Raw genomic sequence first — 18,494 nt, forward strand, 5'->3', positions numbered from 1 at the left:
CATCTGCATACACAGAATGGAGTTTACGGTATTTTTTTCCCCCTAGTTTTTTAATGAAATTCTCCTCAGAAGCAAAAGCAGTGGCAGAGGACAGCTTTGGCATGTCTGGTTTTAGATAAGGAGTTTTTCAGCCTGGGGTGAAAGTGCCTTTTCCCTCAGTGAATTCTGCTTTTAAAGAAGACCCCATGCAAGACCATCCACCCAGCAAGCTCTCCCTCTGCCCGGCCTCTCCCCTGCCGATTAAAGAAGGAAAAGAGCTCTCATGTACATTCACATTGAATCTTGTTTTTCCATTTCTGTGTGGTCATATCCTCCTCTCTCCTCTCCAGATCATCTCATCTCTGCTGTTACTCACCTTTCCTTCTCTCTCCCAAATTTTCAGCACAAACCCCCTCCCAAAACTCTAAAAAGCAATTTTCTTGTACTTTTTACCTCTGCTAAACCAGAAAACACCAGGACCTGCATGTGCATCTTGTTGCTGGGGTTTGTTGCTGGATTTTGTTGCTGGTTTTTTTTGTTGTTATTGTTGTTCTGGCATTTCTATGGTTCCCAAAGATATGTCAGTCCTGACAGGATTGATGTGGCAATATTCAGCAGCCACCTCCTTCAGACGCACTATTTAGAGATCACTGACAGCACAAAAGAGCTACAAAAATAATTGTAACTTTGGCTCCTATTAGAAATGCATGCAGTGATCTCTCCTAATGAGAGATTTTGTTTCCTGCTTTGGCATGTCACTGTAGCAGCTTACAGATATACTGAGGTCTCCTAATGCAGGAATCTGTACGGATCATGGTGTAAAAGCAGTAATAGATTTTGTTCTGTTCAACAGCTCAGAAATATCATGGAAACATTCTAAAATACAGTAGAATTAATATTTGATCACTCAGAGAAGTGTGTGCTTCAAACAATACACGCTAAAATGAATATAAGCAGCTAATAAAGCATAATACATTCTCTTGTAAATCACTTCAAATCTTTAATAATCTTTATTGTATCAGAAATGTATATGCAAAAATAAAACATAATTTCTTACAGCTGAAGCATTACCTAAAGTAAACCATTTCAACACTGAATCAAGTTATTTCAATGACAGAAATCATACCTGTCTCACTGAATAAACTGAGTATTCAGACTATTACATTCATTCAAGTGATTATATTGTATTCTGCTGAGCATTGTGCCTTGCAGAGAGCATAACACTTCTTAAAACTGTAAAAACTTTTAGCAAGACAAATGCGTCAACTACCAGAGTAGAGACAGCCCCACATGGAGAAGGGGCCAAGCAGATGAAGCACCTTCCTGGTGTACATCCTATACTATATATTGAACAGATTTACCTGACATGACCACATCGAAAATGAAACAAATCCCACCAAAACCTGTCAGTTTGGCATCAGAGTTTATTTTCACATCTTCCCTGCTTGGCTCTTGCTTCCAGGTTAGCGAAAGGCTGTGACCAGGAGGTTTGTGTGTTTAGCTAACAATACCAGAAAGCCCTGTGTGAGAGCAGTGGCTAATTCCTAACAAAAGCTTTGCATCAGGGCTCATTAGTGAAATCCATCTCTCCAGGACAACTATTGCCATTGTTGTGCCTTGACCATATTCAGTCACTTTGCTCTTGCAATGCCAGTATGGACCTGGTCCACAAATAGCTCTGTAGATGAAACATATTAAAAATAAAGTGAAAATTCAGGGAGAGGGAAGCAGTGCCACTAAATGGAGTTGGCTGCAGAGGCAGGAGCAGGCAACCAACACGTGCAGAAGGTGTGAGGAGTCTTTCACTGTAACTGGAGGTATGAGATCTTGAAGTCACAGCAAGGTCAAGAAATCCCATTGAGAAGCCATTGAGTTGGTTGTTCTGTAGAGAGTTTTTAAATGAAGATGATGAAACCACGTATAGTTCTTGATTATTTCTTAGGAAATGGTCAGGTTTCTGCAGTGCCTGAGTGGATGGTCTGACTTACATCTGATTATACTGCATCCATACGATAAAGCACAATTAACTGCTGAGTTACATACGCATAGATTAGTGCAGAATTAATTGGGTATTAAAGCTCACTTATGACAACAGATACTAACATTGATTTCTTAACAGGTTCCAAAAACTATATATCAGTACTGAAGTAAACTAAGCCATTTATAAATTATGCAAAACATATTTCAGCTGTTAACAGTTTGTATCTGACTATTTGCTTTGGATCAAGAAGCAAAAAGAAATTAACTCATGGCTCAATCACTATTACACTCAGGTTGTTATTAAAAAGCACCTTCCCATCTTTTTTTTCACTGCATTCAGGCTTTCTTAACTCTTCCATAACCTGACACTTTAGTTCAGGAGGAGCAGTTTTAGAAAAATCACAAGTTTCTGTCAGGAAATCCAGCAACAGCTCCCCATCCTCGTTCCCTTCAGTAAAGCAGCTCGTTATGTCCATGTAGGATGGGAGCTCATGGAGCTGGTACTTCAGCCCAGCTGAATCCAGCATCTTTTTGATGTCAGCAGAGGAAATGTAAGAGCAAAGATCATTTAAAGGTAAGGCAGACCCATACTTCCTCCACAGCGTTTCCCAGCCACTGGTTCCTGAGAGATAAACAACCAGAAAAAAGTTCAGGAATAAGGGAAAAAAATACTATTTGAACAAATTTTTGATCAGCTGGGTTTTTTTAGCAGTTGTCCTCCGTGAGAGCAAGATGTCTCTGGAGTTGGGACGTGTGTCCTGGGCCATAGTGGACATGGCTGCGTCCCTGTTCCTGTGCCTCGGGGCTGCAGGAGGGGATGGACACGTTTCCTACCCTGGAGCTCCAGCAGCTCCCACTGAGCCCCCAGATGAAGCCAGAGCAGCTCAGTGCAATTAATCTACCGCTCCTGACACGCTGCAACCCTCTGCTTCATGCACACAGGCAACATCTCTCAGGGACATCCTTCTATAGTCCACATGCTGAACATGAGCTTTTCAGTGCCATCTTCTTGATTTAAACTATTCCCTAGGTTTCATCTGCCTGTTTGCAAGACCAAATCCTCTCCTATTCCTTCACCTAATTACTCTGTGGTTGAGCTACACATGAGCTTCATTAAAACACTTATTACCAATAAGCTCTCTGCTACATGAAATAATTGGGTGCAAACCCCTGATTGCATTGGCCGTGCAGCTGAGTGCACGGTGGAGAAAAGGGTGAGATGGGCAGAGCCCAGGATGAAGCTGCACCATCCTCCCTGTGGCAGGTGCACCCGCCCAATGAAATTGTGGCTCCCTGGCTGTTGAACCTTCCCCGTGCCCTTGTTCTCAGGGCTTTATGGTAGTTGGGGTCTTTGGCCAATAGGGGCTCATATTGACCACAGGTCAGGTTGGGCTCCCTGGGGGGGCGTTTTGAGCTTGTCCTGCCCAGAGCAGTGTGTTGCAGGTAAAGGCTCTTGCCTTGGGTTGGAGATGCCACTCAAGGAGACTCCTTGGGGTTCCTACGGGTTGGGATGCTGCCCTGAGATGTTCCTCGAGGTTGGGAGTCCTTCACCTTTTATTAGGTGAGTGATTGAACGTTTTGGGTTGTTGTTAAACCCCTGGTTGGTGTTTTGGGTTGTTGTTGAACCCCAGAAGCTTGTGTGGTGGTAGTTTTTCTCCTCTCACAGACATTTGGACCTGTTGTTTGTGTGTTTGTGGAATGTTGTTTAATTGTGTATAAAAATATATTTTGCCTTTTTTTTTTTTTTTTTTTTTTTTTAATTGTTAAGTGGTTTGGGAGTTTCTGTAACACTCCCACCCTTCAGCTTTCGCTCCCATCACACTCACATGCTGCTGGGCACAGTCAAAGAGAGGGCTGCCCCTCACCCCCAGTAGTGCCGGAAGGTTGTGTGTTATTTGGGTTTGCAAAAATGAAGAGTGAGGAAGGAAAAGGCTCCTGTAGCACCACAATCACCTCTAGAACTGAGCCCATGCCAAGCCCATGCTTGTACATGCACCTCTTTTCAAAGGATGTTTTACAAAGACAGCCAGGTGGGTAAGCTGAAAACTCCCCAGATATGTCTTCACATTTTTATTTTTCCCTCAGCTTGGATCTCTGATTCAGCATTTCTACTATAAATCATTTATAAAAGGATCACCCAGAATGACTGGACAGGATGAAAATAACTTTGAGCTTAATGAGCAGCTCTTGAGAGTTATGACTATAAATCTCCATAACTACTAAAACCAGTTGCTCGGCGATTTTGCAAATGCTTTATCTGCAAACAGTTATTTATAGTCAAATAAACAGTTTGGTGTTTAAAAGAAGGGCTACAATATTTTCTTTCACCTGGTGGAAATTGAATGCAGAGCACTAATTGCAGAAAATTTGCTGGTGTCAGTGTTGTGTGACTCAGTGCCATCTTTGAGCTGAGCAATTATACACTACCTGAACGCAGCATTATTATAATAGCTCTCAATTGGCTCAGCATATGGCACTACTTTTGTTTTCAAGGCGATGTAAACAGATTTTTTTTAAATGTGTTAAAAATAACACCTCATAGCTCTTGCAGCTCGCCTGATCTCCCGGCAGGGACAGAGCAGGAGGGATTGCAACCTTCACCGACTGACCAATCCCTCTCCTATCAATCCTATTCCCAGACTGGTTTTTAATTAACACGTCCTAATGTGTTTGTGTTGGAGATGACATTGCCTTCATTTTTTTTGAAATGAGCTTTGTTCTGCTTATCTTTCAGTATCGCTTTTTGCTTCAGTGCTCATGTTCATAGTACTGCTTCCTTCCCCTCTCTATACTCTTCTTTCCCTCAATGTTTTCTCCTTCCATCTCTGCTATTCTGAGCCCTACTCCTCTCCCATTTTCTTGCTGCCCTAGCAATTTCTACTCCATTCTGTTCCATCAGAAAACGTGAAGTCACCTGGCCAAGAGAAGGCTTCAAATACTTTTCATTAATTCAGATTTTTAATCATATCCATAATCTTGAATAGACACGTGTTCCTCCCTGTATTCACATTTTGTGAATATCCAAAGGGACAGGTTAAGCAACTGGAAAAGAGTTTCAATTAACTATATGCAGGTAATCAGCAATATTCTGATATTATGATCTATTCTCGTTCAGCTAAAGAACAAGAACAGTAAGTCAGACCATTTAAAATAAAGATTTCTTGTAGTGATCTGCTTGAAAACACTTTAAACCAAAAACATTTTGGAGAAAAATAGCTTGAATAAATTAATGTCAGAGAAGCGTCATTTCGTTGTGGATGCTTCATGAACACAAAAAAGGGACTTCATACTTTGTCAAACATTGCAGTTTGCAGACATGGGAAAATTCAATAAAAAAATTAAGCTTAAACCTCCTAACAAATAACATTTAACAACCCTGATAAAGCTATCAGATGTGATTATTTACACAACTAACATTTCCATAGCTTGTGAGGCAAATTAAAGTCTTTCTAGAGCCAAATTAGACCCCACCATTGCAGCACCTCCATCATACCTTGCCCACAGTGCTGAAAGGTTGCCATTTGCTCTGCTCCCACGTTTTCCTGCTAGATTGACCACAGAGCATCTCTTCGAGATCCGAAACAGCCTAAGAATGTTGTTTTCCATGCAAAAGGATGATATTAAGGAAATGGGCAGGAAAATGAACCATATGTGCTCTAACACCTGCTGTACGGCACAGCCGAGCCCTGTCGCGGCCGTTTGCTTAACGCCGCAAGTCTCCACGCGCGAGAGAATGCCATGCCCAGCCCGAAAAGCCTTTTACAGAAAATAACAGAGGCTGAAGGAGTGGGAGCTGCGGGACGGAGCCTCTCGCCTGCCGCCGGGCACTGGCCAGGCTGTAGGATGGGGAAGGGCAGAGGGCGGTTTGTGCCCAGGGCGTGGGTTTGCTGGCTCATAAAGCCTTCAGCTCTGCAACCCGCAGCGTGGAGCTGCGCAGGTATGGGCGGCGTGCGGATTTCGATGGATGAAGATGAGTGGACACCATTTATTACGCAGCCAGTACACCTCTGTAAGGTGGTAAAGGATGTTGTAAATAAAAATGTGCCTTGGTTTCTAGCTGGCCTGTGCTGAACTTGCAGGAACCCCAAAGGTCTTCCTGGCTCTTGCCTGACCGAGCAGCGCTGGTGGAGCAGCTCTCACCTGACACCAGGATAATGAGGAGCTTTGCCTGTGCTTCCAGGAGGCTGTGGAAATACCGGAGAGTTGCTGGGATGTCTTTCACATAATACAGCATCTGGAAAGAGCAGAGATGCTTACAGAGGTACAGTGCGGTCCTGGTGAATATTATACCTGGTACCATCAGGTAAAAGAAACCAAATGGGGGCAATCTTGACAGAAAAGCAGCGGGACAACAAGACAGAAAAGCACCGTGCCAGGCAGTGGGCTCACACTGCATGCTCAGGGTTGTCACTGCCTTGCCTGCTTGCTGGCTCTCCCAGGACCAAGCTCATGTTCATTCATTAACCTGAGAGAAAGAGATTTGCCTTTCTTAGCAGTGGAGATGGCTTGTAAAAGCTTCAGTAAACTTGGAAATACAAAGGCAATTTCACAGAGAGGACAAGGGGCTTGAAAACACTAGTTAAAATGTATTTTTAGTTGACTGCCACCCACAGCCTGGTTAATAGGACTACTGTGCTCAAAGTTGCTTTGCCACAACTCATCTTTCATTTTTGCAGTTCACTTATGCTTAAGTACTTTAAATTACAGGGAAATAAACTCACCTTTCTTCCCCTTAGAGTGGATAATGAGGTCACATACTTCATCCATACTTTTAACCGCTACGTCTTTGACAACACTTATTTTGCAGAGATTTTACCTGGATCATGTGAATGAAGTCCCATTTTTTAGACTTCTTTTCTGCATTCATTCGACTTTCATATTCATAAGCTGTCTCCTCATGCCAGGTAAACTTTATGTTCTCAAGGTTTGATGTCTCAGCCACACGCTCTGAAATACAGGAGAGGGCAGGACAGAGTTAATCTCAATTGCAAATATGGGACCAATTTCCATTCAGAGCTTTAATACATCCAAAAGTCATATTTAGGTAGAGAGTTTTGGTACCAGTTTAACACAGCAGTGGAATATTTAAAACCTTGAGCCCGTTTGAGAGAAGGGGGCTGCAAAGGTCTTTGTAGGATGAAGTCTTAGGAGGGTCTGATGCTTTTCCCTTTGCACCTTCATTTGGGCTCCTCCAGTCTTCACCTGATTAAAAAAAAAAGAAACTAACTCTTCCTCATGGCTGGCTCAAGATGAAATAAAAGATATTGAATGGGATAAACATTTATAAGGTCACGAGCAGCACTTTTCATGCCAACTGGGAGAAGAGCTGATAGCCCCTTCACTTAGATGCCACACGAGACACATGCGGCTGAGCAGAAGTCAGGCCGAGGTGAAGGATTTTCCAGAGACTGAACGAATTAACACAGGGGCTCAAGGATGGATCGTATTTTGGAGAGCAGCACAAATAAAAGCTCAAGAAGGGCAGAGAAAGCAAATGGTTCACTCTGGGAATGTGCCACGGGCATGGTGGGAAAGGGAAGGAGCTTTACTCTGTGAGCAAGGACCCATCTCTTGACATCTGGCTTCTCCTGCGTTCAAATAATTTTTCAAAAGCCCACAGTTTCAGCCAATTGCTTCAGGTAAAAGGGATAATAATGTTTTCAAGCAAAGACTAGTATAAAAAGTGAAACATGACATGTTTTCCGACCTCAACGCAATGCACATCCAGCAATTGAGGAAGTGGACCCAAGGAATAAGTTACACCGAGGGCCCGGCTCATCACTGCATTTCTTTGCTTTCTGTGGGAGCAAAACTGAGAGATAATTTCATAATTTAGGGGATGCCGGAATACTAATGTCCATCTGCTGGCATATGGAACTCATCTTACTGCGCTCCTGCCTGGTGCTCGGGATTGCTCCAGGACAAAGCTAGCCCTGATTTGATTCCTGTGCTTTGCTGGAGTTAACAGAAATTTAAAACTTAAATGGCCTGAGGGCAGACTGAGCCTTAGCTACAGAACACATGTTCAAAACAACACGATTTGCTAAGACCAGCGCCTCTATACCAATAACCACAATGTTTCTCCTTTTGGGCTCTGATTAGGACATATCCCTGTCGGACAGATGAGAAATGCTCCATCAGTGCTTATCTCCTCTCTTTTATGGCTGGAAATGGGCCACCCCTTTCAGATGCTGCTGCTGTTATTCTGTTCGCTTCCATTTAACAGTGACTGGTCTCAGCGCTTGCAGTTCAGATTTAATTTGCCGTTTTAAACTCAGGCTTCATTCAGCAGTAGTTCATATCACCATCACAAATAATCTGGTGCAATCTGGTTCAAATCAATTGTTAGACAGTCTGGAGGCACTATGAAGAAAACTGAACTGCTTGTCAGGGTAGGTTATTTTCTTCCGGATTCAACCCAGATTGTTGTCTGGGTCAGAAGCTGGTCTCATGCCCTGATGGGTGCCATCAAAACTGGACTGCTTACTTTTGTGCTGTGCCGTGCAGGTAAGTGTTAACGTGACTCTGCTGTGGGGCCACCAACGCTCCAGCCGTGGTCACCAAGGGGCTTCACCTGGCCATGGACCAGGAATGAAGGAAAACCACAGCCTGGCCGTGGGGCTCTGAAGAGAGCCTCCATCGTACAACACAGCCGAAGAGAAACCTCAGTTTCTCAGCACTGCATACCCCAGTATGAAGTTTCTCTTGTGAGCCTGGCTTCTCCTTCCCAAGGAGAAAATATCTGGGTAGGCAGAAAACATAACTAGTGAATCCTCAGAGGCATAGATAATGTTTCCAATTCTCCCTGGAAAATCTTAGGGCTCAGAAACCTAATTAATGATACCTACTGGGGACATGATTAATTACCAAATAAGAAAGTTTAAAGAGAGAAATTCAGATTAATATTTCATTTCTAGTTTAGCATGAAACTTAAAATAAGGACAACATCTCACATTTTTGTTAACTTTCTTTAGGAAAGAAACTCACTGAAGTAGGATCTGCCAGTTAATAGGTGGTAGGCAGTAGGATCACTAGGAAGATTCATCACAAACCCAGTCCCACACAGCCTACGGTCCACGGCCCAGACAGGACAGAAATGCTGTGTGCAAGTGTCCAAACTGTCTTATAAACAGAGAAGATGATCTGTTGCCCATCCTCACCGTCTCAGCCTGGAGCAATGTAAAAGCTCCTGGGATTTTGCATGAGCCATCTTTTCAAAGACTAGATCTATGTAATACAGAGAAAGGTATAAAAACCTTATGTGTTTCCTGGGAGCCTTTGGTGCTTCCAGTGACTGAACTCCCCTACTGCAGGGAGAAAGGGATTGTTACTTTTTTTGTTGTTGTTTTGTACTGGGAGTTCTTTGTTTTTAAGGACTTAAGCAAGAGTAGGAGTTGGAGATTTAGTGTGGCTTCACAGTCTGGTATTTACTAGGGTTTGGAGCATTTCCAACAAGGCAGACTGTTGGCAAGGTTCATTTATTACTGCCACGACCACTCAGCAGCTGTTTTCTGGCAAGGTGTGCTCTGCTCAGGGCTGCTCACCGCCTGTGCGGTGTAGCTGGTGTCACCTCCACACAACACCACGACTACCTGCTCAGGTAAACCCTGGTAGATGTTAATCCAATGATAATATAACTGTGTACTGATATTTAATTCTCACTTTGTAGGGCAATTTCACCAAAGCACTCCTGCTAACATTCAGTCCTCCTTGGGAAATTCTTGGCTTTCTTTCATGAATGTTGCTCAGACCTTTGGGTTGGTGGAAGAAAACAAGTTCTAAGCCACAGACCACACAGCAAAAACCTTTCCTATCTGTCTTGCTTTCCTTTCCATGTTTTTTAATTCAGATGATGGTAACTAATTTAGTGCAACACTGTGAAGTTTAGCTATTTGTTATTTGGAAACAATTTTAAAGATATGCAAGAATTACCATGAGACACTAAAATTTTCCCTTTGATGTTGAGGAAGGATTCTGTTTCAGTGCAAGTTGAAGGAGGAAGACTTTCTGAAATGTGGGGATGTTACTTCATTCCCATAAAATCATCCATCAGTTCCCACCTTGCTTAGCATTCAAAGTCTGTCTAGCCCAATTGTTTGAAACGCAGAGTTCTTTGCAGTGGGAGAGACTAAGATTTTAGTGAGACTGAACGTTATTGAAAAGCAATGATGGCAAAAAAGCACACGATAGTGACTTTTTTAAATTTTAAGAGCTGATTCTGACAAGAAAGTATTTGAATGTGAGGTCATCCAACACTCAACTCTTTTTAATACATTTAGCATATTTAATATAAATTTAATTTATTTAATGTAAAAATACCTTTGTACTTGAAGATTTGGTCAGCACTTGGCTCTATCACATCATTATTAATGGTGACCCCTGGATATCTGGCTTGCACTTTTGAGAGGATCAGCAGGTCAATCTCACCTAGGGAAGCAAGCGACACAATACAAGATGAGACCAAAGCTCAAGCAATTATTATCTCCACCATCATCACATTTCCAGTTTTGAAGATTGATGCCTGCTATTCATGTACAGAAATGTACACTACAGGTAGATGCTTTGTACTCTCAGCAGATTGCCACTGAAGGTTTAGCTCTAGAATTTGAGAAAAAATTAAGTATCAGTCCCAACTATCTTAATTCCTCCACCCTACCACCACCAGTGCCAAGGGAAAACCAGACACAGTCATGCATGTGGCTTGACCCTGTATTTTCTGGACATGGCCTAACCTCCCATGGAATATCCTAAAGGACTCTGATGGTACCACTTCTGATGGTCCCGTCACTAGTGAACTTGGCAGGATTTCTTAGGAGTCAGTAAGAGCATTTTTAGCCAAGCACCTCGCTGCTTACCAGGTCATGTGAGTGAGGGAGAAGAGAATATATGTTTACACTGGACTCAGAAACAACATTCATGTCTGTTTGTCTTTAGAGTCCTGTGACACTTTCCATAATTATGATTAATATTGCACATACTGTTTGTGTTTATCTAACCCCTACTTACAGAATACCCCAGAGCTGACTGTGCTTTTTTTTTTTTTTTTTTTTTTTTGTGAGGAATAGTTCTCTGTGGACACTGTTCAGGTCAGCATCAATTATTTTACTGTTGGAAGTACCAATAGATCCAACATTTCAAGATTTAAAAAGAGCTGCCATAGCTCTCTTGGCCACCTCTCCCCACCTGCAATATAGGAAGCTCAGAGAGATGTTGGAACAAGAGCTGTTGGAACTGGGGTGTGGTTGGAACTAGATGATCCTTAAGGTCCTTTCCAACCCAAACCATTCTGTGATGTTCCTGAGTGAGGCATAGGGTCCAGCGACAACATCACGCTGGCTTGCTTAGTTTTCTTAGGGCTCACTACTGCTGATTGTGCTTGAATAAATTTTAGGTGGAAAAAATAATAGAAATATAAATTAAGGTAGAAAGAGTGAAGCAGGGGGTAACTGTGGTGAATAATAGATCCAAGGGTTGTGTTACAGAGAAATAGCTTTGTCCTGAAAGAAATACCTGAGCTTGCACGCAGCTCCATGTTATAAAATTCTCTACAAATGATTAGAAGATCACTCAGCAAACCCTGATGGCCAGACAGGCTCTTGCTGAGGGACTGGGATGGGGGGGGACACACACACCATTATATTTGCACAGCGTCTGCCTGTCCTCATGATTTTCAGTGCCCCTGGGTTCCACTTCAGCATTACCTCCAATCCTCAGAAGATTCTGAGGTACAACAGGAAAATATTCGAGATTAAATCGCCGTAACAGGTTTCCCAGAGCTCAAGCCAGCACACCAGGTCCTTCCCTGGGAGGGTCTGTTTTCACTATGAAGAGCTCTCTGCCTGCTTCTGGCCCCACCACACATCACCACGGGTCAAAATCAGGCACCCCAGCCCAGGTCTCACCTGCTCCTTAACGCCCTGAGAATTTAACATAAAATGTGAGGACGAGTTCAATTCTGTCAGACTTACATGTCTTTATTAAAGCAACTAATAACACCAACGTTTATGTGGCATCTGTGCAAGCACATTCTTTGAGGGGGGGGAAATTGAATTTCTGAAGTAGCAGAAAAAGCTGCAGCTTTGCGATCACTGAAAACCCTGTTTTGCATTGAAAAATCAGAGCAAAGAGTTGTCTGCAGGCTGCCGTAGTAAAATTTAGGAACACAGAATTTGAAACGAACTACTGCAATATTTTGATTTTTGGTCGCTTTACCAAGTTTCTGTAAAATGAATTAGTCCTTTGGAAAGCTGTGTAGGTCCTGATAAAAAAAAAAAAAATAATTGAATTTTGCATTTCCATATGCGGATAGGTTAATATATTCCATTCCACTCTTCTGTTGCCAAACCACACTTGTATTGTTTTTAACCAAAAAACCCACCCCTTTGATTCATAATTTAATCCACAGCCTTAATTGACTTCAGTTAGCTCTTTTATATGCAAACAAGTGTCCTGAGGCATTTTACAGTCAAATCTGTGGCAGCTTGCATTATCAACAATTTGGCAATTAGGCTATCCAAATTATTTAAACTCTCCAACACAATTACCTTTTAAAGGCTACCACTATGTTCACCATTAAGTTTCTAATTAAACATTTTACGTAACGGGATAGTTTATAGCACAGTTGCTACTTTATAGCAGCGTTGATGACTTTTATGGTTTTTAAAGGTACAGAGTGCTGCGCGCTGGAGTGTGAACTTAATAAGGCAGAGGCTGTAGGCGAAGGCAGGCGCTGTAGATGGGCGGGTGTAATGGGATATGATGCTACATTAAATGGTTTGCTTGTCTCTTGAGGTGGAAAAGTGGAAAGGAAACGCTTTCCTTGTCTCTCGAGGTGGAAAAGTGGGAAGGAAACGTTTTCCTCCCATTCTCCCTCCCTGCGAAGTGCAGGAGCAGATGGGGCCAGGGCAGCAGCTCCATTGCTGCCCTCCGACATCAGCCAGGGTTAGCTGGGCGTGTTTGGGAATTTTCTTCCTCCTGACCTTCCGAGGACCCATGATGGGAACAAGCCAGCAAACAGCAGGGTTTTGGTGATTTGGTGATTTTTACATCACAAAATGAGCTTTGCCTGCGCCTTATTGATTGAATGCCCATCATGCTAAACTGGACTATCCCTGCTTAGGGAGTTAAATACCTCACTAACTGAAGTTTTCCTGTTAAAAACAACATATTTTTTTTGTCAGAAAAATGGCTTCCCTTGTTTGGAGAGCAATGTTCCTACTCTGTCACACTGTCTGATAACTAACGCCCACCATTTACATACAATTATTTTTACTTATTAGGAGAGATTGACAAAGCTGAGATTAGTCTTTGGAGTTGTTATGACTAAACAATTTAAACTAAATTAACTGTCCATATAAAATTTAAGTTTGATGACTTAATGGGCAGAGCAGAATTAGAAAACAGCCTTTAATTATGGGGGAACTTAAGCAAGAATTTAATGAGAAGAAGCCACTTGATGTTATTGTTATTGTTTTTCCACCCAGTGAACTTCAGATAAGAGACTTATTTCTTCTGATTTCAGCTCCAGTGTTTTGGGGGACAGTAGCTCCAGGAGGGGCTTGTGCGCTGATTTTGATCAGCAAGTTCTTACAGGAAAAACAGAAGTCAGCTGAGATTGTCACGTAGCTGGGCAGGAGTCAACAATGATGGGGAGTTACCACGTTAATAAGCAGTTGCAGGGGAGAATAATTGCAATAGGAGTAAAAACATAATATTCTGAGGGATCTAAGAACTTATGGCCTTTTTTTTTTTTTTTGCATAGAAACACTACATGTCAGTACAAGCTTCTCTTTGCCCGCAAGGAGCGACGGTGCAGAAGGAGGTTTATCGTGGAGGATGTACAAGAATCAGGGTGGGTAGGCACAAGCTGTTTTCACACGATGTGGCCATACACCAGCTAATGCCATCTGCTCTTGGAGCTGACTTTACAAGTAAAAGCTTATTTCCTGCTCTGCTCCTTTCTGCAATTTTGATCCTCTGTTATTTGAAAAGAAGGGAAAAGCACATCAACATTAAAGTTCGTAACATACCTGCTCCACCACCCACACTGAGAATATTGATTGTAGACTTCCCGTTTCCAATACTGAAAAACAGTATTTATACATTTTAGGAGAGTTACCCAGTAGAGAGGGTTACGTCCATTTTGTGAAGCACCAGCGATCCCGTGAAAGCTAAAATCTGCAGGACAAAAGCAAATGCAATGTGTGCGTGTACAGGCATGCCTGAGAGCTGGCAGGAGGGATCAGATTCATAACTCTGCTCCTTGGAGACTCCTGATTCCCAGTTATTTTGGCAATTTGTAGAGGAGTTCTGCTTTTATTGCAAGTGCATAGAAGCAACAGCAGATGCATGCCTTCACCATGCTTGTGCTTCAAGGACCAGAGACCTCCCTGAGTCTGGAAAAGCAGCTTAAAAATTATTTGTAGAAAGTTTTATATTTTGCAAAATGGGGAGGAAGAGAGGAGAGTGTAACATCTTTAAAATCCCTTAACGAGGCTTTGGCAGAGCCATAAAACCCTGAGCCCAGAGAAAGGCCTCCCCAGAACCAGGATTTGACCCCAGCTCCCTGCTGCTCGAGGCAGCCTGGAAAGCGAGGACGCCAGCAAAAAACACGCAGCAAGCAAAGCAGGAGCGTTATTTACACATACGAGAGAGACCCTAAATATTAACTGAAAAGATTACTTCCAAAAGACGCTTTCGATCAAATTTAATGTTAGAACATAATATCTGTCGCTACATTTTTCACACGTTAAGAGTTAATTCAGGGTCAGCTGTATTTGCATGCAAGGAAACAATTCAGCCTTATCTCCTCCCTGCTAGGCAGGCTCCGTCCGGAGGAGCAGCCATTCAGTAGCGTGTGTAAATGAAATCTCCAGCCAAGCCCTATCAGAGACCGACAGACAGGGAACAGCAATCTGCCTCTCGCCCGCAGCCCCTCGAGCCTGTCACCGCTGCGGGACCGTGTCCTGGGCTCTCCTTCGGCTCGAGGTGGCCACCTCCACGCTACCTTGCTATCACGGCCGGCAGCTGCTTCTCCACGAACTCCCGCATGCTCTGGTGCTCGGTCGAATTCGCGAGGAAGAGGCGGAAAGACTGGAGGTATCTGGCGGGGTCGCTGAGCAAGCTCCTCATGGGCGATGCCATGGTGGGGGTCGGAAGGGCGCAGGAGAGGGAAGGTGTGCTCCCTGTAGCTCTGCTTTCAGACCTGGTGAAGGAACAACAAGAACCGGAGAGGTGAAAACCAGCACCCGCCTGGACTTTGCTCCACACTGTTGGCCCTGGTACTGCACCTTGGAGCACTTAAAAATGTATTATGCAATTTTGCAATAGAGGCTGTAAATCAGTTCTGCAGCAAAGGGTAATATATCATCTTTAATCTGCACAGAGGAAATGCCAGCATTTTTTAACTGTGCTGACACAGGGCTCTCTTAAAAACCCGGTAAAAGGGTCTTTAGATGGTTCTTAAATAAAAGAAAAATTCCCTTGTTTCTTGAAGGCATGGAGAGGCTCCAAAGACTTGGTCTGGATTAGAAGAAATTGCAACACACATCTCCAGAGATGCTGGCAGATGTCTCTATCTGTTTTTTTAATCTTTTGATGTTCTTAAAGGGAATGTTGATGGTGGGGTGAAAACAATAAAAACCTTATAAATGCACTCTTTATTTTTCCAGTTCCTCTGAAGATAATGGTATGATTCCCACAGGCTAAGTAGTTAATTCACAAAAGCCACGTGAGTTACTGGAATGGCTGTTTTGCTAAACCTGGCTTACAGAGTCGGGAATGGAGGAGGCAGAGTGTGTTACCGGGAAACATCGGGCTGTACCTTAAAAAGTGCAACAAGACGTGTTCTGTTCCCCTTAAACCACAGTTTAAGTCCATCACATCTTGTCCTAACTGACAAGGAGACAGAGGAACCCTCCTCCTCCTCACACATCCCGTGCTTAGGGACCACATTGCGTCTCCCCTGTGCCTCTTACAATCTCCTCTGGGTTTCCTGCAGAGGTTACATCCCAGCCACTTCTTGTTATTTTTATTGCTCCCTTTGGACTGCCTCCAGGCAAGCTCTGCTGCTGTTGAAGTGCAGCAGCCAAGGGCAGAAACCTCCCACCCGCTGACATCCCTGGCTCCCAGCGCAGCCGGGATGGCTTCCCTCGCCCCACCGAGACCCCGCACCCCTCGTCTTCGCTCGCCAGCATGACTACTGAAATACAAACCATGGGCTTTTCCCAGACTACCTGTCTTGGCCCTTTGAGTTATAATTCTGTCTTCTGTTGTGCTTAAGTCCCTCCCAGCTGCACATCAAATAACAACAGCCTTGTCCCTCCTCCAAATCATGAACAAAACCACAAAAGAGCAGCGGGCTCAGGTTCATACTCATCATTACCTTCCTTTCTGGCAGTGAACTGCTGATCTCCACGTTGCCTGGACAGCCCCTTACTCTCTTTCGGGTACTCACTCCTTCCTGATGGATGATTTCTAGGGGCAGCCATCATGCTGAGCAACTGCAGTTTCCCAGCTCCTCCTCCTTTGCCCTTTTCAACAATAACATAAGTTGCTTGGCTTTCCCAATTTCAGTTGCTGCTCATGCGAAAGATAACATCCAAGTCGTGACATGTTTTGGCTTTGCATCGCATGGGCCACATCTCTACACATCCCAAAGGCTCCTGCAGGAAGATGCATGGTGAAGGTTGGCGGCAATGCCCCTCCTCCAGCATGTGTTGCTACCAGAGCCATTAGATCAATTAGCAGTGCCTGGTAATTGCTGTTCTTGGGACGATCCCAAAGACCAGCGATGACCTCTGGAGCAGACCCGAAGTGTGATTTTCCACCCATACCACCGCCGAGGCAGACCCAGCTTTTGGCACCCTCCCTGTTCCCCACCCTCTCAGACAGCAAGGGTGCTTTGAGGGGAAAAGAACAGCAAAACCAAGTATGTTAAAGAGCAATGGTGAAAAAGGCCTGGTAGCAAGTAGATGTTTTAAAATCTTTGCAGGGTCCCCGTTGACCATGAGGGCCAGTCAGTGGCATGGGAAGGGGACGGTCCCCACCACCACAAATTCCAGCCCCCCTCCCGCCTGCTTTGGTGAGCCTGGTGGTGTTAGATAAGGGAGGCGATCTGGCAGAGAAACAGACCTACAAATTGCAGCTGAATTGGCTCTGTTAGGTGGAGGACGATGGCTCAGGCTGGCAGGGCAGTTCACACACACACAGACAGACAGACAGACACACTGCCCACGCGGCTCAGCCGCCACGTGTGAGCCTTGGGCGGACAACCCCTCCTTTTCCCAGATGACCAGCATTCAAATCTCCATCAAAATCTGAATTAACCCCGGGAAACCAAGTATGAAGTTAGCCAGAGAAAGTAAGGAAGGAAACACCCGGACCTATGTCAGGTGAGAATTATTCACTGCTAACCCAGCCTGAAAATAAAGTGGTATATTCCTTGTTTACTCATTTCTCTGCTCTGCCCAACTCCACGCTTCTTACTTTAAGTGCATAAAGAGGCTGTGCCATTTCCCACTAACATATTTTACTACTTTCAACCTTGAAAAAAATATTTTGCAGTTAATAAGAAGGGATTTAGATAATCGACCTTTTTTCTATGCCTCCCTTTACTTCCTGTGATTTAATTTGTCCACATCCTCTGCTCGGCAGACTCTAATGAGCAGCTGAGATTCATTTTCATGTTAGGTGCAGTTCAAGAAATTTGTCTCATTTATTTCATTACGCTTTTGGCTGTTTGAATTTGCCCCATTTATTTCATTATGTGTTTAGCTCTTTGAATTGCAGCCAGTTAACTTTAAAAATGAGTAAAGAGAAGGAAGAAAAGTTTTGTGTTTTTTTTTTTTTTTTTCTGAATCAGGCTGATAGAAACTTTTAGATAATAATGTTCACTTGGGCATGTCCCCTTCAGCGACAATCCAAATTTATAAATAGCTCACTGAGAGATTGAGAAGTTTTGAAAACAGACTCTGTGTTTACGGTGCAGTTACTTGATCCACCCCCAGTTTGTGCCTGCGCTGGCAGAATTAAACCTGCTTTAAACTCACCGTCAAACCCGCTAGACCTTCCCCGGGGAGCCTGGCAGCAGAGCGAGCGTGCCTTCCGCCGCAAACTCTCTGCAGCGCGATCCCGGGTTTACTCGCACCGGGTCACGGCTCGTCGCCCGGGCGCCAACAAAACCCGGGTCCCTCCCGGAGGGGCCGAACGCGGCCGGCGAGCCGTACTTACGTGCGGGGGGGGGGGGGGGGGGCTGTGCCCCCCGGGACCGCGGGCTCCCACGGCGCGATGCTGCTGCGGAGCTCGGGATGCGCCCCCCCCCCCCCCCCCGTCCCACCCACGGGGCCCCCACGCGGGAGGATTTTGCCGCCGGAGCGCGGAGCGGGCGGTGCCGGAACCTCCCGCGGCCGCAGCTGCCGGCGGAGGCGGGGGGGGGGCCGTTTGCAGCCCACCCCCCCCCCCCCCGCGTGTGTCCCCCCCACCCAGATGTGCCTGGCGTGGCCACCGGCACCCCGGGACCGTTTAGACACGGAGAT

General features: G+C 44.5%; 1 protein-coding gene across 5 annotated transcripts; it reads right to left on the minus strand.

The window, feature by feature from the left end:
* Positions 1–966: 966 nt before the first annotated feature.
* LOC104365700 (histamine N-methyltransferase) lies at positions 967–18,276 on the minus strand. 5 transcript variants are annotated; one of them, XM_042784360.1, is made up of 7 exons: positions 18,190–18,276; positions 14,966–15,163; positions 13,989–14,041; positions 10,279–10,386; positions 6,776–6,906; positions 6,100–6,193; positions 967–2,581 (listed from the first exon to the last, which is right to left on the minus strand). In XM_042784360.1, exons 2-7 carry the CDS (start codon positions 15,100–15,102, stop codon positions 2,226–2,228), a joined length of 879 nt encoding a protein of 292 aa, XP_042640294.1. In that variant the 5' UTR covers positions 15,103–15,163; positions 18,190–18,276; the 3' UTR covers positions 967–2,225. The 5 variants fall into 5 exon arrangements, 4 of the variants coding, with proteins under 4 accessions (XP_042640294.1, XP_032859052.2, XP_032859051.2 ...); XM_033003161.2 differs by lacking the exon at positions 18,190–18,276 and adding an exon at positions 18,009–18,175; XM_033003160.2 differs by lacking the exon at positions 18,190–18,276 and adding an exon at positions 16,343–16,596.
* Between the last annotated feature and the right edge of the window lie 218 nt (positions 18,277–18,494).

This window comes from Tyto alba, unplaced genomic scaffold, assembly GCF_018691265.1.
Source record: "Tyto alba isolate M040663 unplaced genomic scaffold, T.alba_DEE_v4.0 Super-Scaffold_7, whole genome shotgun sequence".
NCBI classification, from domain to species: Eukaryota; Metazoa; Chordata; class Aves; order Strigiformes; family Tytonidae; genus Tyto; species Tyto alba.

Bases quoted from the DNA above. Each gene is read 5' to 3' on its own strand.
- LOC104365700 (XM_042784360.1), bottom strand. From the start codon at position 15,102: ATGGCATCGCCCATGAGGAGCTTGCTCAGCGACCCCGCCAGATACCTC. The intron at 6,907-10,278 runs GTATTTTTACAT...CCTGTATTTCAG, and splicing joins CCAAATCTTCAAGTACAAAG to AGCGTGTGGCTGAGACATCA. The intron at 6,194-6,775 runs GTAAAATCTCTG...TGCTCTTTCCAG, and splicing joins ACTTCATTCACATGATCCAG to ATGCTGTATTATGTGAAAGA.